The sequence below is a fragment of the Ixodes scapularis genome, unplaced genomic scaffold, assembly GCF_016920785.2.
Source record: "Ixodes scapularis isolate PalLabHiFi unplaced genomic scaffold, ASM1692078v2 PGA_scaffold0__279_contigs__length_252992795, whole genome shotgun sequence".
Taxonomy (NCBI): Eukaryota; Metazoa; Arthropoda; class Arachnida; order Ixodida; family Ixodidae; genus Ixodes; species Ixodes scapularis.
The window spans coordinates 2,871,442-2,891,278 of record NW_024609835.1 but is presented as its reverse complement, the minus strand read 5'-3'; the positions used below and the strand labels follow the sequence as shown (position 1 = coordinate 2,891,278).

Genomic DNA, 19,837 nt, shown 5'->3' with positions numbered 1-19,837 from the left:
ATGTAACACAAACCCTCTTCAAGCAAAATCTTAAAACAAATGGTATATTGTACGTGCACTCGTCAAGACCTTATTGCAGATATTTATTTCGAATATTTTATACAGACAAGGCGACCATGTGCACCACATATATCTACGTTCCCAGTATTATATTTAGCAGGTTGGTAATTGGCCAAAAAAGGCTATAAGCATGCATTAGATTTAATCTTAATGCCTTTGCTGTTTTGTCTCTTTGAGCGAGGCGGAAATAAAACGGGGAAAAGAGACGAAACAAACCTGATATGCTTTTTTTTTCTTTAGCAACCTACGGGACAAGTTCTTGGGACTTCGTCACGGTATACGTCGACACTAAATGTCTGATCGTAAAAATTTCACAAACTCAGACGGGTATGTACACGACGCTTATACCAATAGATAAATGTCGTCACCTTACAGGTGCCCTGAGGAGGTTTCTGAGATTGCCTAACTATCGCGACAACTCAATCTTCGGGCTCTAGGCATTCTAGAAATCTATAAATCATAGCGATCCACCTTTGATTTCCCTATTAAAAAAGCATCCTAAGATCGAACACACCGTGGTGATCTCCGGTGATGGGAGGAGCACTGCGCCGGCAGTCAGGACGAGATGGGACCAATAAAAACGCGACATTTCGTTGGGATTGCTAACGCTGGTATTACAAAATGTGTATGTTTTTGTAGATGATAAAATCAGATAAGAGTAGTCGAAAAATATATATTTTTCGAGGACAGCGAAGATAATACTGCCACAATCCAAAAAAAAAAAAAAGCGCACTACGTTTCTTTCTTTCTTTTTTTTTTTTTTTTTTTTCTTGCTTTCGCGGGAGTGATGGTGTCCTGTCGTCAGCTTCCGAGCTCGCCCTCGCGGGACTGAATCGTAGTCAAGATATACTTCGCGGTTCCACCTGTCGGAGGTGGGAGGATCGTTAGTTGGCTGTTGACCAGCAGTGGCCCTGGTTTTGGTATATGCTCCTCTATTCGCCGGAGATAAAATCGATGTGCTGCGATCCTTTATTGCTTTTTTAATAGGGAAATCGGTCGAGTACCGTTCTGATTTAAGGATTTATAGGGTGCTTAGGGCCAGCAGAGTTAGTTCTCGCCATATTCAAGCGAACTCAGAAACCTCCTCAAAACACCTTTAATTAATTTTTTTTTACTTTATTTGTTGTTGTTGTTTATTTCAGAACTGGAACTGTTCGTTCCCCGAAAATTGGGCACACATTTGAGAGTTTTAGAGTAGGCGGCCCCAATATTTGGGTGCCATAAGAAATTGGGGGACCCAAACGCAACAAGGTTGGCGCGGCCTGCTTATAGAATAATGATTTTACCAATGCAGCGTGGCGCGCTTGCGTTTCCCACTTGCAGCGCGAATGCGGTTAAGAAGCGTAATGTTTAACAAATAGAAATATTAAAAAAATGTAAAACATGTGCCCTTAGCAAGCACGTTTTGTTTACACATAATAGTTAAGTGAAAAACGAGTCAGCCTGGCTAAAGCAAAACATACTAAAATCAGTATAAATCTTGTTAAAGGGGCACTCAAGTGGATTCTGAGATCGTCTATTTATTGTCATAACTCAATCTGCGGGCTCTAAGCATCCTAGAAATCCCAAAATTCCATTCAAGGGCGGCCGATTTCCCTATTAAAAATCCAATCAAAGATCGCTGTTCTGCGCCTAGGCGCACGCCGTCAGGGGCGCTGTCGGACGGGAAGGCAGCAGGGAAGGGCGTGCGCCATCCAATCACGAGTGACGGCTTCCCGGCGGATTGATCCTTCGAACCGGCGGAGTGATCTTCCGAATGTGCGCGTATTTGATGGATTCTCGTTGGGACTCATTTTGTTTACTTCGGGTCTTGCGTCGTGCGGAGATGGACCTGCCAAATCTAACACCGTTGGAGGTGGAAATTCTTCGGCGGACGGCAGATATCAGCTCAATCTCCTACGACGCCACTCCTACGCGCGACGCCGATACCTCGAACGCGACGGACTCGGACGACAGTTCGCGATGCTCAATGTCGACACTGGAGGAAGACGACGAAACCGACGACGCAACCCAGTGGCTTGGGAACACCAACTGGCAGGTGATGAGCTGTTTATTATACCTCTCATATGTATAGCTGATGCTGGTTTACTGTTTTAAGGTGCCAATGCAGTTGCTGCGTGCCGATGGAAACCGTCGCAGAGTCTGCCTGCTGCCGTGACTACCCGGCCGCCGTCGCAAGCAGCAGGGCCGGCAGAGCTGCGTGACAAGCCACCCGGATTTCGAGGGGCTGTGCCTCGATCCGGGTGTGCTACAGCTGGCCTTGTTGAACATGCGCCACTATGGTGAAAGAAACATGGGGCAACCTCGAACGAGTGAGTACAACTTCGTGTTTCCGGTCGCGAAACTTGCTGTTCTGCCTCGGCCCCCGTTTTTTTTTTTTTTCCGGGGAAACAATCACAGGAGAGGTGTAGATTTCAGAGTAGCGAATATTGCTTATTACATCTGATTAGTCTGGTCATTGCCTCAGGTGTATGGCTGGTGGGTGTTCCTTACATTCAATAAATGTGGACATTGTTTCAGGCGCTTCCGGTTTGCTGCCTATAGGCAGTGTGTGCTTTTGCTGTGGCGGAGACTTGGACAGAAGAACAGGCGACCACTGCCCTCCTGCATGGTCAAGCCAATTAGAGGTCACTTTGCCAGCGACACCTACTCCGGGTTTCGGTACCCCTCCCTTTAAAGAAATAAAAGCGCTAAACAATGCATTGCCCAGCAGTCGTTCTTCGCCCAAATGTAATGTTAGGCGTTAGAACCAGATGACAACTTATTTTTGTCCAGTTCAATGTCATTATCAATTGTCATGTTTCAGCGAGAACATTGGGAGTTTTCATTGGCTGCCATCTTCTTGGCGCCTTTGAGCACTTACTGTTATACTCCGTGTCACCTAACAACCGACTGCTGCGGATGCTACGAGCCATTGAGGCGAATCCAAGGCACTTTGAGAGTTTCCCATAACCTTTGAGAAAAAGCACGTTTTTTCAAGATAATTTTTTTTACCGACTTGACGGATTTTGTGAATGACACATTATTTTTGGAACAACGCCACTAGATACAGACGAAGGGAAAGACTGAAGAACCGCTGGAAAATGCAGACGTCTCGAAATGCTCGGCACAGAAACGGGGAGTCCGGTTCAAGTCCTCGGTGTCGTCATCTCGCCCGGCGACACGTAACCATTCGTGCCTTCGTGGATCCTTCTCCGGCAGAGCGAAAAACCGGAGACCTTTTCGAATATTTTTTTACCTTTCGATTCGGGCACTACTTTACCACACAAACGTTCGGCATCACACGGAAGCGAAGACGAATAAACGTTTCAACACGTGGATGTCGATCGATTCGGTGAACCTTGCTTTGAGAACGGGAAGCGGGAGCCTCGGGAAGAAGATCCTCTTCCTTATCGTTCTCGCGGCGAGATAAGCTGCGAGCCACGCGCTCTCCACGACGGAGCCGCGTCGCCGCGTGGGCACATCACTCCCGCGTAACAAGGCCAGGAGAAAACGTAGTTCGCTCTTTTTCAAACAATAATAGCAGTATTACGTCACCTACCGCCAAAGATTTGACGTTGTTGTCAAAATATAATGTGCATGTGCCTAAAAAGAGCAATAATAATAACTTTAGCACTCTTTTCGCAGTTCGCTATTTCTACTGGTCGAATTCTATGGAGGTGGTGGAGACACGGGATGGACCCCGCAAAAGGATATAGTGCCTGTGTATTTCTATTGCTGTGAGTTTACTAGGGCGCCTTGCCATTTAGAACTGGTCATTTTTATTGACTGAAGCCCAACAAACAATATGCTTCCAAAAACAAGCTTCTCCAAAAAGCACTTGAGTGCCCCTTTAACTGTTTTCAGAAAAAAAAAATTAATCTGTAGCGCTCTAATTTGATGCTCGGTCTAGGGCGAATTTTGACGTTTGTGTTCCGTGTTGAGCTTCTGTGGTCGAAGGTTTCGGCATTGAACCAGCCTAAACTGAGACGAACACGCGTGAGCATACTCTGCAAGCACCTGCTTTATTTGGATCTGGGCTGGAGCGACTTGGATTGCTTGGAAGACTTGTTTTTCAGCTAAAGTAGAGTGAGCTAGAAACCACTGAACAAGGCGGGCTACAGGCTCTCTCATGCTTTCAGTTGCACCTCAAAATGTGAAAAGCGGTCAGGTGGAACCAAGCCACTTGGATACGAGCGCCACCTTCGCTGTGATTGAACCGAGCGACGACACAGGTCAAGGTCATATAGCTATTATAGCCCCTTGGGGCTATATTGTATTTTTTATGATATTTAAGTCAGAGGTAACCTCAAAACACCACGTCACGACGACGTGACGCTACGACGGCGTCATGACGTCATCGCCGACTACGACGTTACGCGACGCAAAGATGCTGTCGTAAAGCCATCGTGACATCGCGTCGCATCGAGGACAACGCCGTTACGCGACATCAAGTCGCCATTGCCATGGCGTCCTAGACGCGGCGACATCAAGTCGCCGCGTCTAGGACGACGTGGTCGTCGATGCCGACGTTGACGTCGACGCGCCATGCAACGTCAAATATCGCTATGAAGTCACGTTAACGTCGTCCTGACGTCGTTGTCGACGTCACAGCGACGTCACGCAAAAGCCTTGACTGCGTGTAACGTCGTCGCCTTCGCCAACATCAACGTCGACGCGCCGTCACGACGAAGTCTTGACGTCGTGAAATTGTCGGGATGTCGTCGAGACGTCCAGTTGCGTCATGTCGACAACGACGTTAACGACGTGACACCAAACGTCTTTATGACGTCGCATTGACAAATACACCGTCACCTTGACGTCGTCGTCGTCGCCGTCAACGTCAACGTCAATATTGACATCAATGTCGTTGTCAACGCAAAATGACGTCAAAACGCAGTCTTGATGTCATGTAACGCGTGTTGTTAACGTCGATGACGACGTTGAAGTAAAATACTTTGCTAGGGTGAATACCATTCCACTCCTCGAAAATACAATAGCCTCGGCGCGGACAGGTTTTCTTGGTCGAATGGCTGGACGTCTTGCAGCCGTGACGTTTTCCCCATTGAATTGGGGGGCTCGGCGAGAGCCATCTATCGTCGGGGAGGTCTCGGCTATCGGGCGGTAGATGATGATGATGATGACGGCTCTTGATTTGAAGGCTGGCTTTTTTTCTTCGAAGGCAGTGCCCGATGGGCGCGCCACTGGCCGTTCGATTTTCTGTCGTTTGTTCTGTCTTATTTTATTTATACGTCTTTACGCGTGTAAAGAAAAGAACACAACGACGACGCCGTTGAGAGGATGACACACCGGGCAACGGCGATGCCTCAATCTGAGCCCTGGGCCTCGGTTCCTCGGAGGCGGCAGCTTCTACTTTGACTGAGCTACCGCATTGGACCCAGACGCTCTAGAGTGCCTTCATACACACGCGCGCTTTTGCTTGCGTGGTGACATCTCAGCCATTTTTCCGCCCACTCGTTGTTTTATGCATTTTGAAGTGCGCGCTATCCGGTGTCACTCAGCTCGAGCTCGTATTGGCTATTGCATAGACGCCATTTTACCGCCCAAGTCACGCACCGAGTGCGCCAGAGCGTCACGCGCTGGTACATTCAGGGTAACAATGGATGTCTTCACCCTGAGACAGACAGACATGTAGGCACCCTAAGATGCTCCGACCCCAGTAAACCCTAGTGAGCAACAGCGCCATCATGTTCTTGGGGTTCTTTCATGCACCGATCGAACGCCGTGCCAGATCCCCATGGCTCGCTGCTGACCCGCACAACCCGCTTCCACGAAATCTGAACTTGTGCGAATTGGACTGCCATCCTCCCCAATACTAAAGGCTCCGTTATACTCCGACGTAACGCGCGCGCCGGCGAACGCTGGCCGAAGTCGGCTACGTCACGTCAGTCACGCCGCGTGCGTCGAAAATTCGCCCTCTTTATACTCCGACGGCCCTGGCGGCCCCCGCGGCTTGCGTCGGTGGGTCGCCGGCGCGGCGCATGCGCAGAATCTGACTACTAGGGCACGTTTCCTACGAGAGTGCGCCATTTCCGGTTCCTTTTCGCTTCGAATAGCAGACGAAAATTCTCGCGCTTCTTGAGCTCCAAGTTCAAGCGATGGCGTGGACGTACCTTGCACGACGAAAACTCGCGCTTGCACTGTTGGTGCACCACCTGCGCCGCAAGCGTAGGCGGTCAATGTACATACGGTACATCTTTGACAAGCGCACGGTCTACGGTACTCAAGCTTCCTCGTGTCGTAGACACACGGGTGAGGACGAATTCCCTCGATCAGCTTCTCGACCGACCGAGTCCGATTCTTCGAACATGACGCCACACGGAGTGGTGCTCCTGTCGTCTGCTATTGCTCGCATTCGCCGCGCTTCCCGCGCGACGCCTGCCGGGAGCCAGCGCGTGATGCATCCCGGTCCGGCGCTCCATTTTGGCGTCGAGGCGGTCAGGCTGCGTCGAAGGCCGCCGGTCGCGTCGGTTACGCCACGACGCCGGAGTATAGAGCGTCGGGTTTTCGCCGACGTGACGTCGCTGTGACGCGCTCGCACGCGCGCACGCGTTACGTCGGAGTATAACAGAGCCTTAACAGTTCATGCCGTCGTCAACATGCATGTATATGCTCATCACATTATCATGTTCACTAGACGCGGCACAGCGGGCCTACATAGCACGGGCTGCAGCCGTTCCGCGGTGGCGCGGCTCTCCAGAGCCAAACAAATAAAGACTACAGACTAAAGACAAAATGCTTTGCTGACCAACAGGCGGTAGCGTCGCAAAAAAAAGAACAACAGTGTTTCTTCGTTTATAGGATACAGATTCCAAAACTACACCATACCAGTGGAGCACATCACTGAAATAACATACGCAATACAGAAAATAACAGATTGTCTCTTGAACGCAAAACGACAAAATACATCTAGTTGAAGAGATTTTTTTTTCTAAAAGTTAAATTTAGAAATTGAAACTAAACTATTGTTTGCTGAAACTCGTGGTACATGCTGTGCATCGTTTCGAAAAAGTATCCAACGAAAACAGCAAGCGACACATTTGACGTTGTTTGATACCTCGAGACACTGGCTTGCACTGGCGCACCGACCGCCGGCGTAGCGTAGCGCGTAGCCGTGTAATGTTTGGGACTGATAATAATGATGGCTTATTTGACAAAAAAGAAACACTCGGCGCGGATTTTTTTTTTTTCGTCAGGGGTGGATTAGGCGCTGCAGGCGTTCTGTCTAATGCAAATGGGCGGAGTGGAATGTATTCCCCCTAGTAAAATATTTGGTGAAGTCAAGGCGTCGTCGTGACGTCGCATGACGTTGTGACCACAAGTCAGGTCGCGGTGACGTTATGCATTTACATGACACCTGACATCTAGGTTATATAAAAACCATAGCCCGGTGTTCTATTCTTTCTATGACCTTGACCAGTGTTCCGGTCGAGCTTGGCGCTGGAAGGCTACACGTTTTTCGTAGTACACTCTAGCTAAAGGTAACGTGCCACGAACGAAATCCACTCGGAGCCTCGGTGTAGCGAGATGTTGCCTTGTCAACGGTTACCGCGTCTCTTTGGACTTAGGAACGGCCAGAATTAGAAGATGATCTTTAATATAGGGCGAGCTCACCACTCATTCTTTTTGAGTTCAGTGAGATAAAGCAAATGGAAAACTGGGGGCTGCGCCATTCGCTGTCAATGAACGTGGTTAATACGGCTGCGACCATGAAAAATTTGTTCCGAAGCCAGCGGAAAGCGCGCCGCCGTGTTTGCCGACGGAACCCGGCCTCAAGCCCAACTTGGGGCCCTACTCTATTTCTCAAATTTCGCGTTAGGGACGAGCGCCAACCCAAAACCTAAGAAGCAGTTTTGGTTCGGCGCATGCGGAGTGCTGAGCGCCCTCTATTTATTTATTTATTTATTTACAGCACCCTCTAGGCCGTGAGGCGTTAGAGAGGAGAATGGGGATTACAATATTATTGAATCACTCCGCAAAATGCGGCAGAGTCCTCGATGGCTGCGATGTCACCAGGAAGGCCATTCCAGTCCACAATTGCGTCGGGGAGAAGGGCGTTTTGATGGGCTGTGGGAAAACATCACGGCCGGGCTATTTTTTCAGGATGATCTAGTCTAAAAGATGAATAGATTGGCGGAGTGAGAAGAGTCTGATGTAGTAGGGCCGAATAATAGACTTTATGCAATGGGCACAGACGAAAAATTTCTTATGGGCCCGAAACCCTTTATTGGCCACTGCCAATTATTGTGCAAATCAAAGTTAACTGGCTGAGGATGTTTCGTTTTACAAAGATTGTGTCTATAAAGAGTATTCACTGAACGCCGTATTTGAGGGCGACGTTAAGAGCGCATTCTCAGAACGAGCTGACATTACTATGCTGCTAAGACTAGCAATCTTGATGGTACGGAATGCACGTTGCAAAAGAACTGTGGAAGCTCGCCGTCAGCTCGCGCTCAGCTAGCAGCTCCGCACACAGCTATGACCGTCAGTGAATACTCCCAATACGTTTTTTTTATTAATATCTTTAACTGTCGATGACCACGCTCGGTTTTTATGTATAGGTTAAAGTTATAGACGATTCCAGGCAGGGCATCTGGCCGCCGCCATGTCTCTGCTAGTCCCAATTCAAGTACGTGCAATTAGCTTGTCAATGCTACGTTCGCGCGCACGCTGCACATTCATGCACACATGAAGCACCAGTGAGCTGCCATTCTTGCAATTGTCTTTATGAAGTATGTTAGAGACGTGCGCGAACAAAAGCTTTGGCATTCCTATCTTTCCACGATTGGCCAAACTACGAGCATTGTCAGAGAGTGTCAGCTTTGACGTTGTTAGTTTCAGTATGTGATGGCTCCTAACTTCCACTGTGCTTTCTAGACACACAACTGAACTTGTCGTCGCAACCGATGATAAGTTGCCAGGGTAACAACTCGTGACGTCACAGTGATGGGAATCCTGGTTTTGGCGTCACCGACGGAAACCACAAGAAGGCGCCACCAAAACATCTCGGAGCGAATAGCTGGTATTCAAGCGGCCATAGTTGAGTCTAGAGCCACTAAAGGAGCTGCGCTTAGAGTATCGGCACTCTGTTCCCTGACATTATTGTGGGCGTCGCCATTTTGGTGCTCGTGCAGAGCAGACGCAACTGCTGATCGTCATGATTCAAAAGTGCGACTTCCTCAGCATTAGATTAGGAGTTAGGGAGCTCATCTAATGTTTCTTTGCTCTGTTGCCAACTGTTTAAACATCTCTGGAGGACGTAAAAGCGTTTCCTGTGATTTCAAATAAAGCTTCCGATAACTGGCAACCATGATTTGAAGCCACAATATGGCCAAATGTCGTTACTCTAAAGCGTTGCTTATTTAGTGGCACGAGTTGAGTCTGCTGCTGTTCAGCGCGAGCTTACCATGAACTTCTGCTGCGCTTCCGCAAAGTGCACTTCGCACCACAAATATTGTAGGTTCTCTTGGAAGATAAGTGGGGTATCGTTTTAAGCATACGCTGTGAACGACGCGCTCAAGTATGGTGCCCGGTGACTACCACATATATACCCCATGGGTGGCAATTCAAGATACGAATACAAGAGTACTCCTGACGGAGATTGAACTTGGAACAAAGTGGTTCGCGGCCAGATGCTATTGGCGACGAGGTATATCGTGGAGCCCTCTAATAGACCGATCTCACCAGCCAGTTTGACTACGCCACCGCTGCCGCAGTGCATCGAGGGAACTTTAGTCTTTCTTCGCGTGCAGCAACCTCACTGGAACTCTGCGCGTGCAGGGCACGAACAGTCTCGTGCACTGCCGAATGCCTCCTGTGAACTAAAGTTATGGCTGCCTCGCGCAAGCTCCAAACGCTTGGTGAGATCGGTCTATTGTTCCTATCACTGACATCCCGACAGAAATTATTAGTAACGAGCGATAAGTTCGATGGTGCGTAAAATGTTTCGTGAAAGCTAGGTCATCACGTTCCTAAATAAACACTGTTAAAGTTGAGAGTCTGACTGCTCTTATTTCTGTCAATGAGAGCATAACTCATCGTGACTCATTATTTCAATCTTACCTGAATTACTGTAATCTATTCTGGGATACCACCACAAAAACTAATCTACGAAAACTATTTTTACTGCAGAAAACAGTACTAAGGATATTATGCAACGTGTCATATGATTTTCATACTAACGAAATTTTTGTTGGGCTGGGTTTTCTGAATGTATTTCATCACTTTGATTTTAGACTGTGAGTAAAACATAAACAGGAATGGAGAGACATAAACCGCTTTTTGATACGCCTTAGCACCCCTCAGAAACGAACCTATAACATATTGCACTCGCCATTCAGATTTCTGGTAGTAGATGAATCTCGTACTGACTATGGTTTACATATAGTTCAAAAAACACTGCCAACTTTTCTGAACAAAATGATCCTGTCTAATTTCGATATAGAATCCTGTAGCGTGTGTGACATTAGGATATATTTTCTATCAAAGTAATTATGTGATTACAGTGATTCACTCGTAGGTCTGTTTTTGTGTGCTATTTGCTTTGATATTAGCAGATATTTTTCTATTAAAATAATTATCTGATTACACCGATTCCTTCGTAGGTGTTTTTTTGTCTGCTTTTTGCCTTTATTGTTTTTTGCTTTATATAATTTCTTGTGTGTGCTTTTGCAACCGCTGTGTACCTGTGAGGGGGCTAAGGACCAGTCAAGCTGCTTAGACAGCTTTTTAGAGCGCAGCTCTTAGGCGCCGGTTTCCGGCTTGAGCGGCATCGGCGTCGACGTCGGCGTCGGCGTAACCGCGCGGTGCATTATGGGAAATGTCCCATAATGCACCGCGCGAGCCCCCCCCCCCCACGGGGTCACGTGACCTCGGGGGGGGAGGCAAGTGACCCCCCGAGGTCACGTGACCTCCCCCGCCGAGGTCACGTGACCCCCCCGATGACGTCATCGTCACTGATGACATCACCGGCATCCGCATCGTCATCGTCAACATCACTGATTACGTCATCAGTGACGTCACTGATGACGTCACCGGCATCCGCATCGTCATCGTCATCATCACTGATGACGTCATCAGTGACGTCACGGATGACGTCACCGGCATCCGCATCGTCATCGTCATCATCACTGATGACGTCATCAGTGACGTCAATGATGACGTCACCGGCATCCGCATCGTCATCGTCATCATCACTGATGACGTCATTAGTGACGTCACTGATGTCGTCACCGGCATCTGCATCGTCATCGTCACTGATGACGTCATCAGTAACGTCACTGGTGACGTCACCGACATCCGATCGTCATCAGTGACGTCACTAATGACGTCATCGGAATCCGCATCGTCATCGTCACTGATGACGTCATTAGTGATGTCACTGATGACATCATCGGCAGTGTCATCGTCACGTGACCCGGTCACGTGACCCGCCAAGGTCACGCGACCCCCCCCCCCCCCGGTCAGTTGACCCCTCCCCTCCAGCACCCTTCCCTCCTCCTCCTCAAGAGCTGCGCTTTAATTCGGCGTTACAGGGAGTTGTAAACGGCTTTCACTTTTTTCCTCCCCTCCCACCATATTTATAGGGTGAATAAAAACTATTTTTTTTAGTACACTAAACGCGTTATACTGAGTGTATGACCAGTCGTGGAAGGCCGATGACAGAGAAACGTATGATCGCGCCAGTCACGAAAACCATGCAAACTAAACGCAGTTTTTTTTTTTTTTGTCACATTTGTGTTTGTGGACTGGATTGCATCAAAAAGTGTAATTCTCGTGTTTAACAAAAAACATTACATGCAGGTCAAGGCCATACTTAAGTATGGCCTTGATGCTTAAGTATGCTTCCGGCAATGCATTAGCATCCAAACACCAATAAAGTATCATTAATATTAATTATTTATCAGTAGTCATTACTCGAAACAATCGAAATATGAAAGATTCACAAAGGAGCTCAGGAGGGATCGAACCCCGGGCTATGTGATCTGCAGTTCGACATCTTTGCTCAGCGCCACAAGCAGTAGATGAATGATCACATCAGCAACTGGACTAAAGGCTGAACTTCATGGAGCGAAGCTGAACTCCATGGGACGAGTATGCTGCGAAAAATCGTCGAATTTTGCCCGGCGACTTTTGCTCTGCGCGTGGCATCAGTGTAGCGGCTGCTTCGTCGCGCGCAAAGCGAGCGTGCCGTTGGGCGTCGTTCGTCAGTTATTTGTCGCATAATTCTCTCTATAGAGTTCAGCTTTTATACGACGAATAACTGACGAAGATCACCCGACAGCACACTCGCTTTGCACGCGACGTAGCAGCCACTGCACTGATGCCACGCGCAGAGCAAAAGTCGCCGGGCAAAATTCGACGATTTTTCACGGCATAATCGCCACATGGATTCCACACTCTAATATCACTTTCCGGATCTACCAACGTCTTGGGATGAATCATTTTGGTATAAAGTGTCTGGGATGAAGTGTCCTGGGATGAAGTGTCTTGGGATGAACTGAGTGGACTCCTGACTTTCCACCGATTATCGCCTGCGGTAGCACACGACAGTCCAAGACGATTCGTACTTAGTCTACCGTACTTGATTCAGCAAACTTCGACCGCAAGCGACCCGCGGTGGAGAGTTATACCGCTACGCTCAGACTTGTAAACTGTTTGGCTGAGCTAACGAACACTTTGATCGAACTTATGAACAGTTTCAAACCGGTACGCCATGCCGCTATGCGGTTTGAAAAGGTTCGCATACCGCTACACTCAAACCTGTGAACCGTTTGACTAGGGCGATGAGCAGCTTGATCGAACCGGTGAGCATTTTGGTTATACCGATAAACGGAGGATCGAAATTTTCACCGGTAAGGTTCAACAGGCATCGCCATAAACCTATTCATTTTTTTTTGCAGCGATGTTGTATACGTATAATTTGCCGTTGCAGGTCGGATTTCTGGATTTTTTTCGTGTCGCCGTCGTTACGCAAAAAGAAACCTTCAGTGATTCAAGTGAAAAGCGTAAATCATAAATACGACATGCATTCGTTTCAAAAAAGAACAACCACAAAATAAGCATCCGAACCCGATAATTGATGATAAGGCGCTCCTGATAACAATGCGAAGCACGTAGCGCTCACCGCATGTGCTTCCCGCCAAAGATTACTGTTGGACAAGCCGCCAGGGCGACGGGAGCTTGCGACGTGGCAAGTGACGTCACTAACATTTCATACATAAAAAGTTTTGGTACAGTGCACTTTTCTTTCGTCAATCATTTTGTATAGACCGTTCTACTGTTTACAAACATGAAGTTCCGCTTGCGTCCCAAGCTACATTCGGTCGCACAGTTATAGCAAGCCTGTTGAGCTTGCTTATGTCACGTGTGCTAGAAAGCACAAACGCTACACGGACAACAAAGTTTGAGATTTAGCGATGGCTTTCGGCTGTACAATAGTAAATCTTGGAGGAGGCAAGTTGGCTTACAAGAATACTCGAAACATTTGATCAGATATCGCAATCCTTCGCTCTTCTGGCTTTCACCTGGAGAATTGGTAGTTAAACGTTTTATCAACATTTCAAGCAGCGGTGTTAAGGTGACCCTCGTTCATTCTTTTTATAAACCAGAAGTTTTCTGGGGCGTCAAAAACCTGGTGGCGTTTGCTATAAAAAGGGTCTATGTTGCAAAGGCCATTCGTTCCATGTGGTACCACAGCTTCGCTGTCCAACCACCATCATATCGCAAATTGAAGCCCCAACTTTTTTTTTTCAGTAGGGATCAATTGTTTTTATTAATTGATGTCTTTTATTACCTTATTTATTTATATATTTCGCTATTTCTAAGCTTGTTTGTTCGTTTATTGCTAAATAATTTCGAAGCTTAATTATGTTTTACATTAGTCGATGCCAAATATATTATAGCAGGAATGGAACTGCAGATAAGTATATAGCAATATATACTTCGAAACGTGTGCAAATGGTTCAATTATCAAGCTATTGTCACTCATAGGCCAACAGAGATGCTGAGTTAGTTCGAAGAAAAATTCTGAAATTCAAAAGTAGGCATCTATTTAATACATAGAGAGAATTACCCACAACCTAATTACAAATATTTGTATCAGCGTTTTTTTATTGTTTTCTTTTTTCAGGCCATAAACGACTATGCCTTCTTTGGGTGAAAGAAACGTATCTAGAAAATCCGCTGAGGCACTGTCGCTTTTTATACGACGTGTTCTGCAGCTGGAATAGGGATGACCTCAAACCGAAAAAGGACTGCGACAAAGGTGTGGAACCAATAGATAAACGTCCAACTATGGCAGGAAGCCAAAATTCTGTTACTCCGCGACCTCCCAGATAGCAAGCTTTTTAAAAAAAAAGTGGAATTAGTCGGGATTAGTAGTGTAATCTTTTGAACCATGGAATTAAATAAACACGTTTCAAAATGTTTGTTATAGTGCATGTGCTGGTTCGTGCCGATCTCCACAGTTATGACTTCGTTGCCCCATTATACTTCGTTTCAGCTACAGTACAGAACGCAGCCGACTCTAAGAGCCGGTTGCACCAACGTCGCTTACCTTAACTTAAAGCGGCTCTTTCCTAAGTCTGCTTAGTGCCCTAAACCGAGCTTGGATAAGCACGGGTTCAAATTCCGGTTTCATCAACTTTAACCCGGCTTTACAGACGCGCCCCTAGCTAAACGCTGGATTTGCGTAGGGAATGTAGAGGCAAACAGAGCGAACTAGGGAACGCTCAGAAGGACGAATACGATTGCCGGAGAGGAATCACGTGATGTAAACAAAGAAAACTGCCGTAGTAGCCGTCGGCGTCTGCTTTTCGCTATATTTCTTCGGTGAGTAACAAAATAAAGGTCTCCAAATTCAATCATTTTTTCGCTTAACTTTCAAAAACATGAGTGAAATCTTCAAATAAACACGAATGCTCTTTAAATCTGTGATTTTGTGCTTAATATCGGTTGATAAAAGAATATTTTGACAGTGACAGTAGTTTTCGTGAGTACATATTTAGATAAAGGAGCCATCGGGGTCCCCAAATCTCCCCGAACGCGAGAAGGACGCTCTACTCGCTACATCGCTGAAGACAAGACATCATCGAGAATAAGTAGGCAGGTAAGAAGACCACAAAAAGCAAGTCATGCCTCAGACCGATGAAGTTCAAAACAGTGAGGAACTCGCCACGGCAGCTGCGAAAATGCCCGGAAATTTTCGAATAGAAGTCGTCGAGAGATCAGGTCGCGAGGTGCTTGTATCGACCGTACTCGCTGCTATCAGCAAGATGACAGAACTGCACTGTACCGTCATTGAACGTCCGCTGCAGCCTCAAACGGACTTCAGTTTCACACTCTGAAGCTCAGAAAAAAAAAAGTAAAATTTTTACTCGATGTGTCTCTCCGCAGGCACAGGTTACTTGTCAACTTTATATATGCCCCAGTACGCCAATATCCTGAAAACGGCAACCACGGTGAACGGATTGAGCAGCCTTGGGATCCACAAACCAATAACTCAAACCCGAGCCGTTTGGTTAGCGTATAATCGAAAAATTACATAAAAATTACACCAGACTTTTCCCTGTAACCTCTTTATGACCATGACTACATTTATTGCAAATTGCAAAAGGGTGAGAGGCGGAAGCTAGGCTCTTGGTGTACAGAAAACAAGCTAAAACATTCGCAATCGGGATAATGTAGAGCTTTCTCGGTCACTTAAGCTCTTGAATTATGACCTTGAATATCTCCACAATATGTCATGTCAAAGGTGGCTGAACTAGTCGGAATAAAGTTCTTGTTGTCGCTCATTCTTATGCCTTTATACATAAAGGATCGCCCTTTATTCGAAGCATCATGATGTGTTTTTTTTTTATTTTCATATTTGTCTTTCTCACTGTTCGTCTTTATATGTGAATTACCAACTCAATCAAGTTACCATTTCATAATAACACATTTGTTGAACTATGGAAATATGTACCTGGCTAGTGCATATGCAAATAATCAAAGATAATCGATTGTTCGTAATAGTTACCGACACCTATATCAACAATTATGACTGAAAGCTTCCTTTCATATATGGTTTGTCCTATTGCACAGTCTTTAAATGAGTTATATGAACTATACAGTTCAAATTCTACTTATCAGGCTATTTTCTTAATAACACTGAAGGTCTCACTTACAACATATTGCTTTGGCAGTCATAGTCACCCAATACATTGAAATATAAGCTAACAACCACACAACCCTTTCTTCAACACAGTTTTTGTTCACAGCTATCAATGAATAGCTTCATGAATTTATTTTTCCACGGCCCTGGTTAGCTGTCTCTAAGCTTTGTTCACTTGGTTTTTACCGTGAGTAGCAAGTCTTGCACAAAATGCAGCTGGTACAAATTCAGTATAGTCCCATTATGGGAAAAGCAAATTCAGACTAAGCCACCAAATATCAGAAACACTTAAGCCCAGTGAGATACCACCTAGTGAAGCTTGAATGTGCTTAATGTCAGTTTTGCATCTGTAATAAAAATTGAAATCGGTCTTTTCAGTAAATTTTACATGACCTAGTTCCTTAAAAGGGTACTACGGCAATTTGTTTAGCTACCTCAACTAACTATATTTTCTGACACCGTAGCCTTTACCCTTTCGAGTATGCTATTTAGTATCGCGAAAATCATAGTAGTTATTGTGAAATCGGCAAATAAAAATGATGCAAAACCCAACGTTTAAATATAGACGAAAAGGCAAACAGCGCGCAGAAAACGGGGACTAGAGGAAGTGCAGACAGGACAAGCGCTGACTCTCAACTGAAATTTAATCACAAGGAAACAAAACAAAGAAAACAGCAACTCCGCCCACGTCACATGACAAATTCACCACGTGTCCAAAAAAAAACATCTCTTTGCTACTCAGGCCCAGTGACGTTTGGCTTACGCAGTTCGCGCCGGTAAATATACCCGCGCTTTTCAATGCCGTGACGTCAGTGGCGGGCAGGCTTGCCAGTCGAGCAAGCAGTCTAACCAATAAATTATGCCAATCATTTGTTCCGTGGTAAAGCGCGGGTACTGCAGCGAGCTTCCAAAGCTTTCATTTGACACCATGAAACTGCTTCGAATCAGTTGGTAACAAATTCTACAGTCCAGAGAGTGAACCCCTGCCTTCCACTGAAGCCACTTTTTCGTTGTTGCAGTAGAGACTTTCAGTACCGAAAACACGGTGAAGACAAAAGTTCGACAAAAAAAAAATTCGACAACTTCGCGAAAAAAAATATAATTTGACCTAATATTTGGGATTCTCTTGTAACAATGTTTGTTGGCGAGTTCAGCAAAATTTCAAGCAAATCGAGGACCATGAAGAAATCGCCGGAGTACCCCTTTGAGCATCTATATATTTGCATCATGCATTATTGACACATTTTTATGTGTCAATAATTTTGAATATTTTAAGTGATCACGCTTTTTATTTCAAAAATGAATCTACAATCTGTGGACGATGACCATCCCGGGGTAGTTCTCAGCACTTTAGTGCCTTCTGGAGGCAAGTTGTGTCACCAGAGAGAAAACTTTGTTGTAGAAGTACCGTCTAAGACCGATGACTGACCACAATCTGAGGACGACGACCATCCCGTAATAATTCTCGGCACTTCAGTGCCGTCTGGAGGCAAGTTGGGTCACCAGATAGAAAACTTTGTTGTAAAAGTACCGTCTAAGACCAATGACCGACTACAATCGGAGCATGACGACCATCCTGTGGTAGTTTTCAGCACTTCAGTGCCGTCTGGAGGCAAGTTGGGTCGCGAAATAGAGAACTTTGTTATAGTAGCACCATCTAAGACCAATGATTGACTACAACCTTAGGACAACGACCATCCCGTGCTAGTCTTTATCACTTCAATGCTGTCCGGAGGCACATTGGGTCACCAGATAGAAATCTTTGCCGCAACAGGATTGTCTAAGACCAATGATTGACTCTGATTTGGGGACGACGACGATCACGTGATAGTCCTCAGCATTTCAGTACCCTCTGGAGATCCCCCAATTCCCTGCGGATGTGTCTCAGCACCTTCCAAAACGAGGCTCAAAGAATGGTTAAAGCATGTGCAGCCTCTACAGTCACTTAGCAGGCCCATACTGACCTTCCCTCTCGCTGTGGCAGTTGCAACTATCTATGCACTCCGTGCGTCGCGACCGGCGCGCCGCCCCGCGGCTGTTGCCGAAAGTAGGCGGTGAGAACCCCAATGAAACGAAACCATGCACGCCGCTTACATTGGTAGGCATTGACTTCGGAGCGGTGCGTTTACGCTTGGTTGATGAACTGCTGCGTCGGCAAGTGCTCTAATAGTTATGCGTCGTGTCTCGTGGGGACAAAGTTTCATAGTTTTTCAAGTGGCCGATGATTTGTCGGACAGAGGCAACGATAGACCCGCTCCGTACGACGCCAGAAATTTGGATCCCGATCATGTCTACTACTGTGTCGGCGCGGCTGACATATTCTACACTGCCGCTTTGCGCTCTGTAATTGTTTTAATGCGTTAGTGTTAGAATGCACGTGTCGACGAGAACCCGGAGTTGTCTTTCATTTGTCAGCGCCGTGGAGAGAGGGAGAAGGGGGGGGGGGAGAGAGAGAGAGCTTCGAGAAAGCTTTATTTGCTGCAATTTTTCAGCAACACAAAATAAGAATATATTCAAGCTCCTATAAAAATTCACAGGAAACAGCTCGTTCCCGCCAGACTGTTTTCTCGGCTTCGTGCACTCGGTGCCACTGTTACCATTGCTTCTGAGGTCGGTTCCAAACAAAGTATTAAAGGCATCAGTCACTCCAAAAGTAAAAATAGAAAAAAAAATATATATATATATTGAATTTCTCACGGGACCTATATTTCGCGAACTGTAGGCGATTCGCGAAATAGACCGATCTCACCAGCCAGTTTGACAACGGTACCACTGAAACAATGCATCGAGGGAACTTTAGTCTTTCTGCACGTGCGATAACCTCGCTGGAGCACTGCGCGTGCAAAGCACGAGAAGGCACGAGCCCTCGCGTGCACGGCCGCCTGCCTCCTGTGAACTAAACTTATGGCGGCGACACGCATGCGCCGAACGCTTAATGAGATCGGTATATTCTCGAAAATTAGGCCCTCGCGAAAATCAAGTCGATTACAGTATACACATATTCAACGACATAAAATTATGGCCTTCGAACTCGATCAGAGTTCGCGAGTTGTTTAACTAAAGTGCCTTTTTCCTTTGGTTTTAAAGTGCGCAAGGTAGTGGTATAATTTCATAACAAAGTGGGCAAGCTTGTGTAAGACAAAACACGTATATATTGATTGATGTAAGATCAACCTTAAATGTAAAATCAGATCTGTATGTGCCTGTCTCGCTCAGTCACACCCTTTTTCGGCCTGTGTGCATGTGCGCGAACGCATACACGTTTTTGTTTCTTTCGTTCGCATAATTATGACATGCTTGCTTGAGACGCCCCGTAATTAACGAAGGAAGTGGAAGACAGAAACAAAGCTCACCTCTCCGGTTTGCGCAGAAGACCACCGCATTTTGCTCGTGTTCAGTGTGCTATACATTTGTTTTGCCTGATGTTGTTTCTTGTTTTTTTATTAAAAGCAAAATACATTTACCGGGACGGCATCAAATTACAAACGATAATAAACAAGTATTTATGGTATTATTTCGCGGGAAATTAGTTTTGCGAAAAACGTGTTTTCATGGAAAGTGATCCTAGCAATATTGGTGTGGCTTAAATCACGATTTAAATCATCTTGATTTTTTTTCTCCACC

The 19,837-nt window shown here is 46.2% G+C and overlaps 1 protein-coding gene across 1 annotated transcript in view; it reads right to left on the bottom strand.

The window, feature by feature from the left end:
• LOC121835371 (alpha-(1,6)-fucosyltransferase-like) overlaps positions 1-12,874 on the bottom strand; it is a 115,295-nt gene extending 102,421 nt beyond the window's left edge. Inside the window, exon 1 of the mRNA XM_042289536.1 lies at positions 12,823-12,874. Within this exon, the coding sequence (XP_042145470.1) occupies positions 12,823-12,874 (52 nt within the window). The remainder of the gene's footprint in view (positions 1-12,822) is intronic.
• Positions 12,875-19,837: the final 6,963 nt, after the last annotated feature.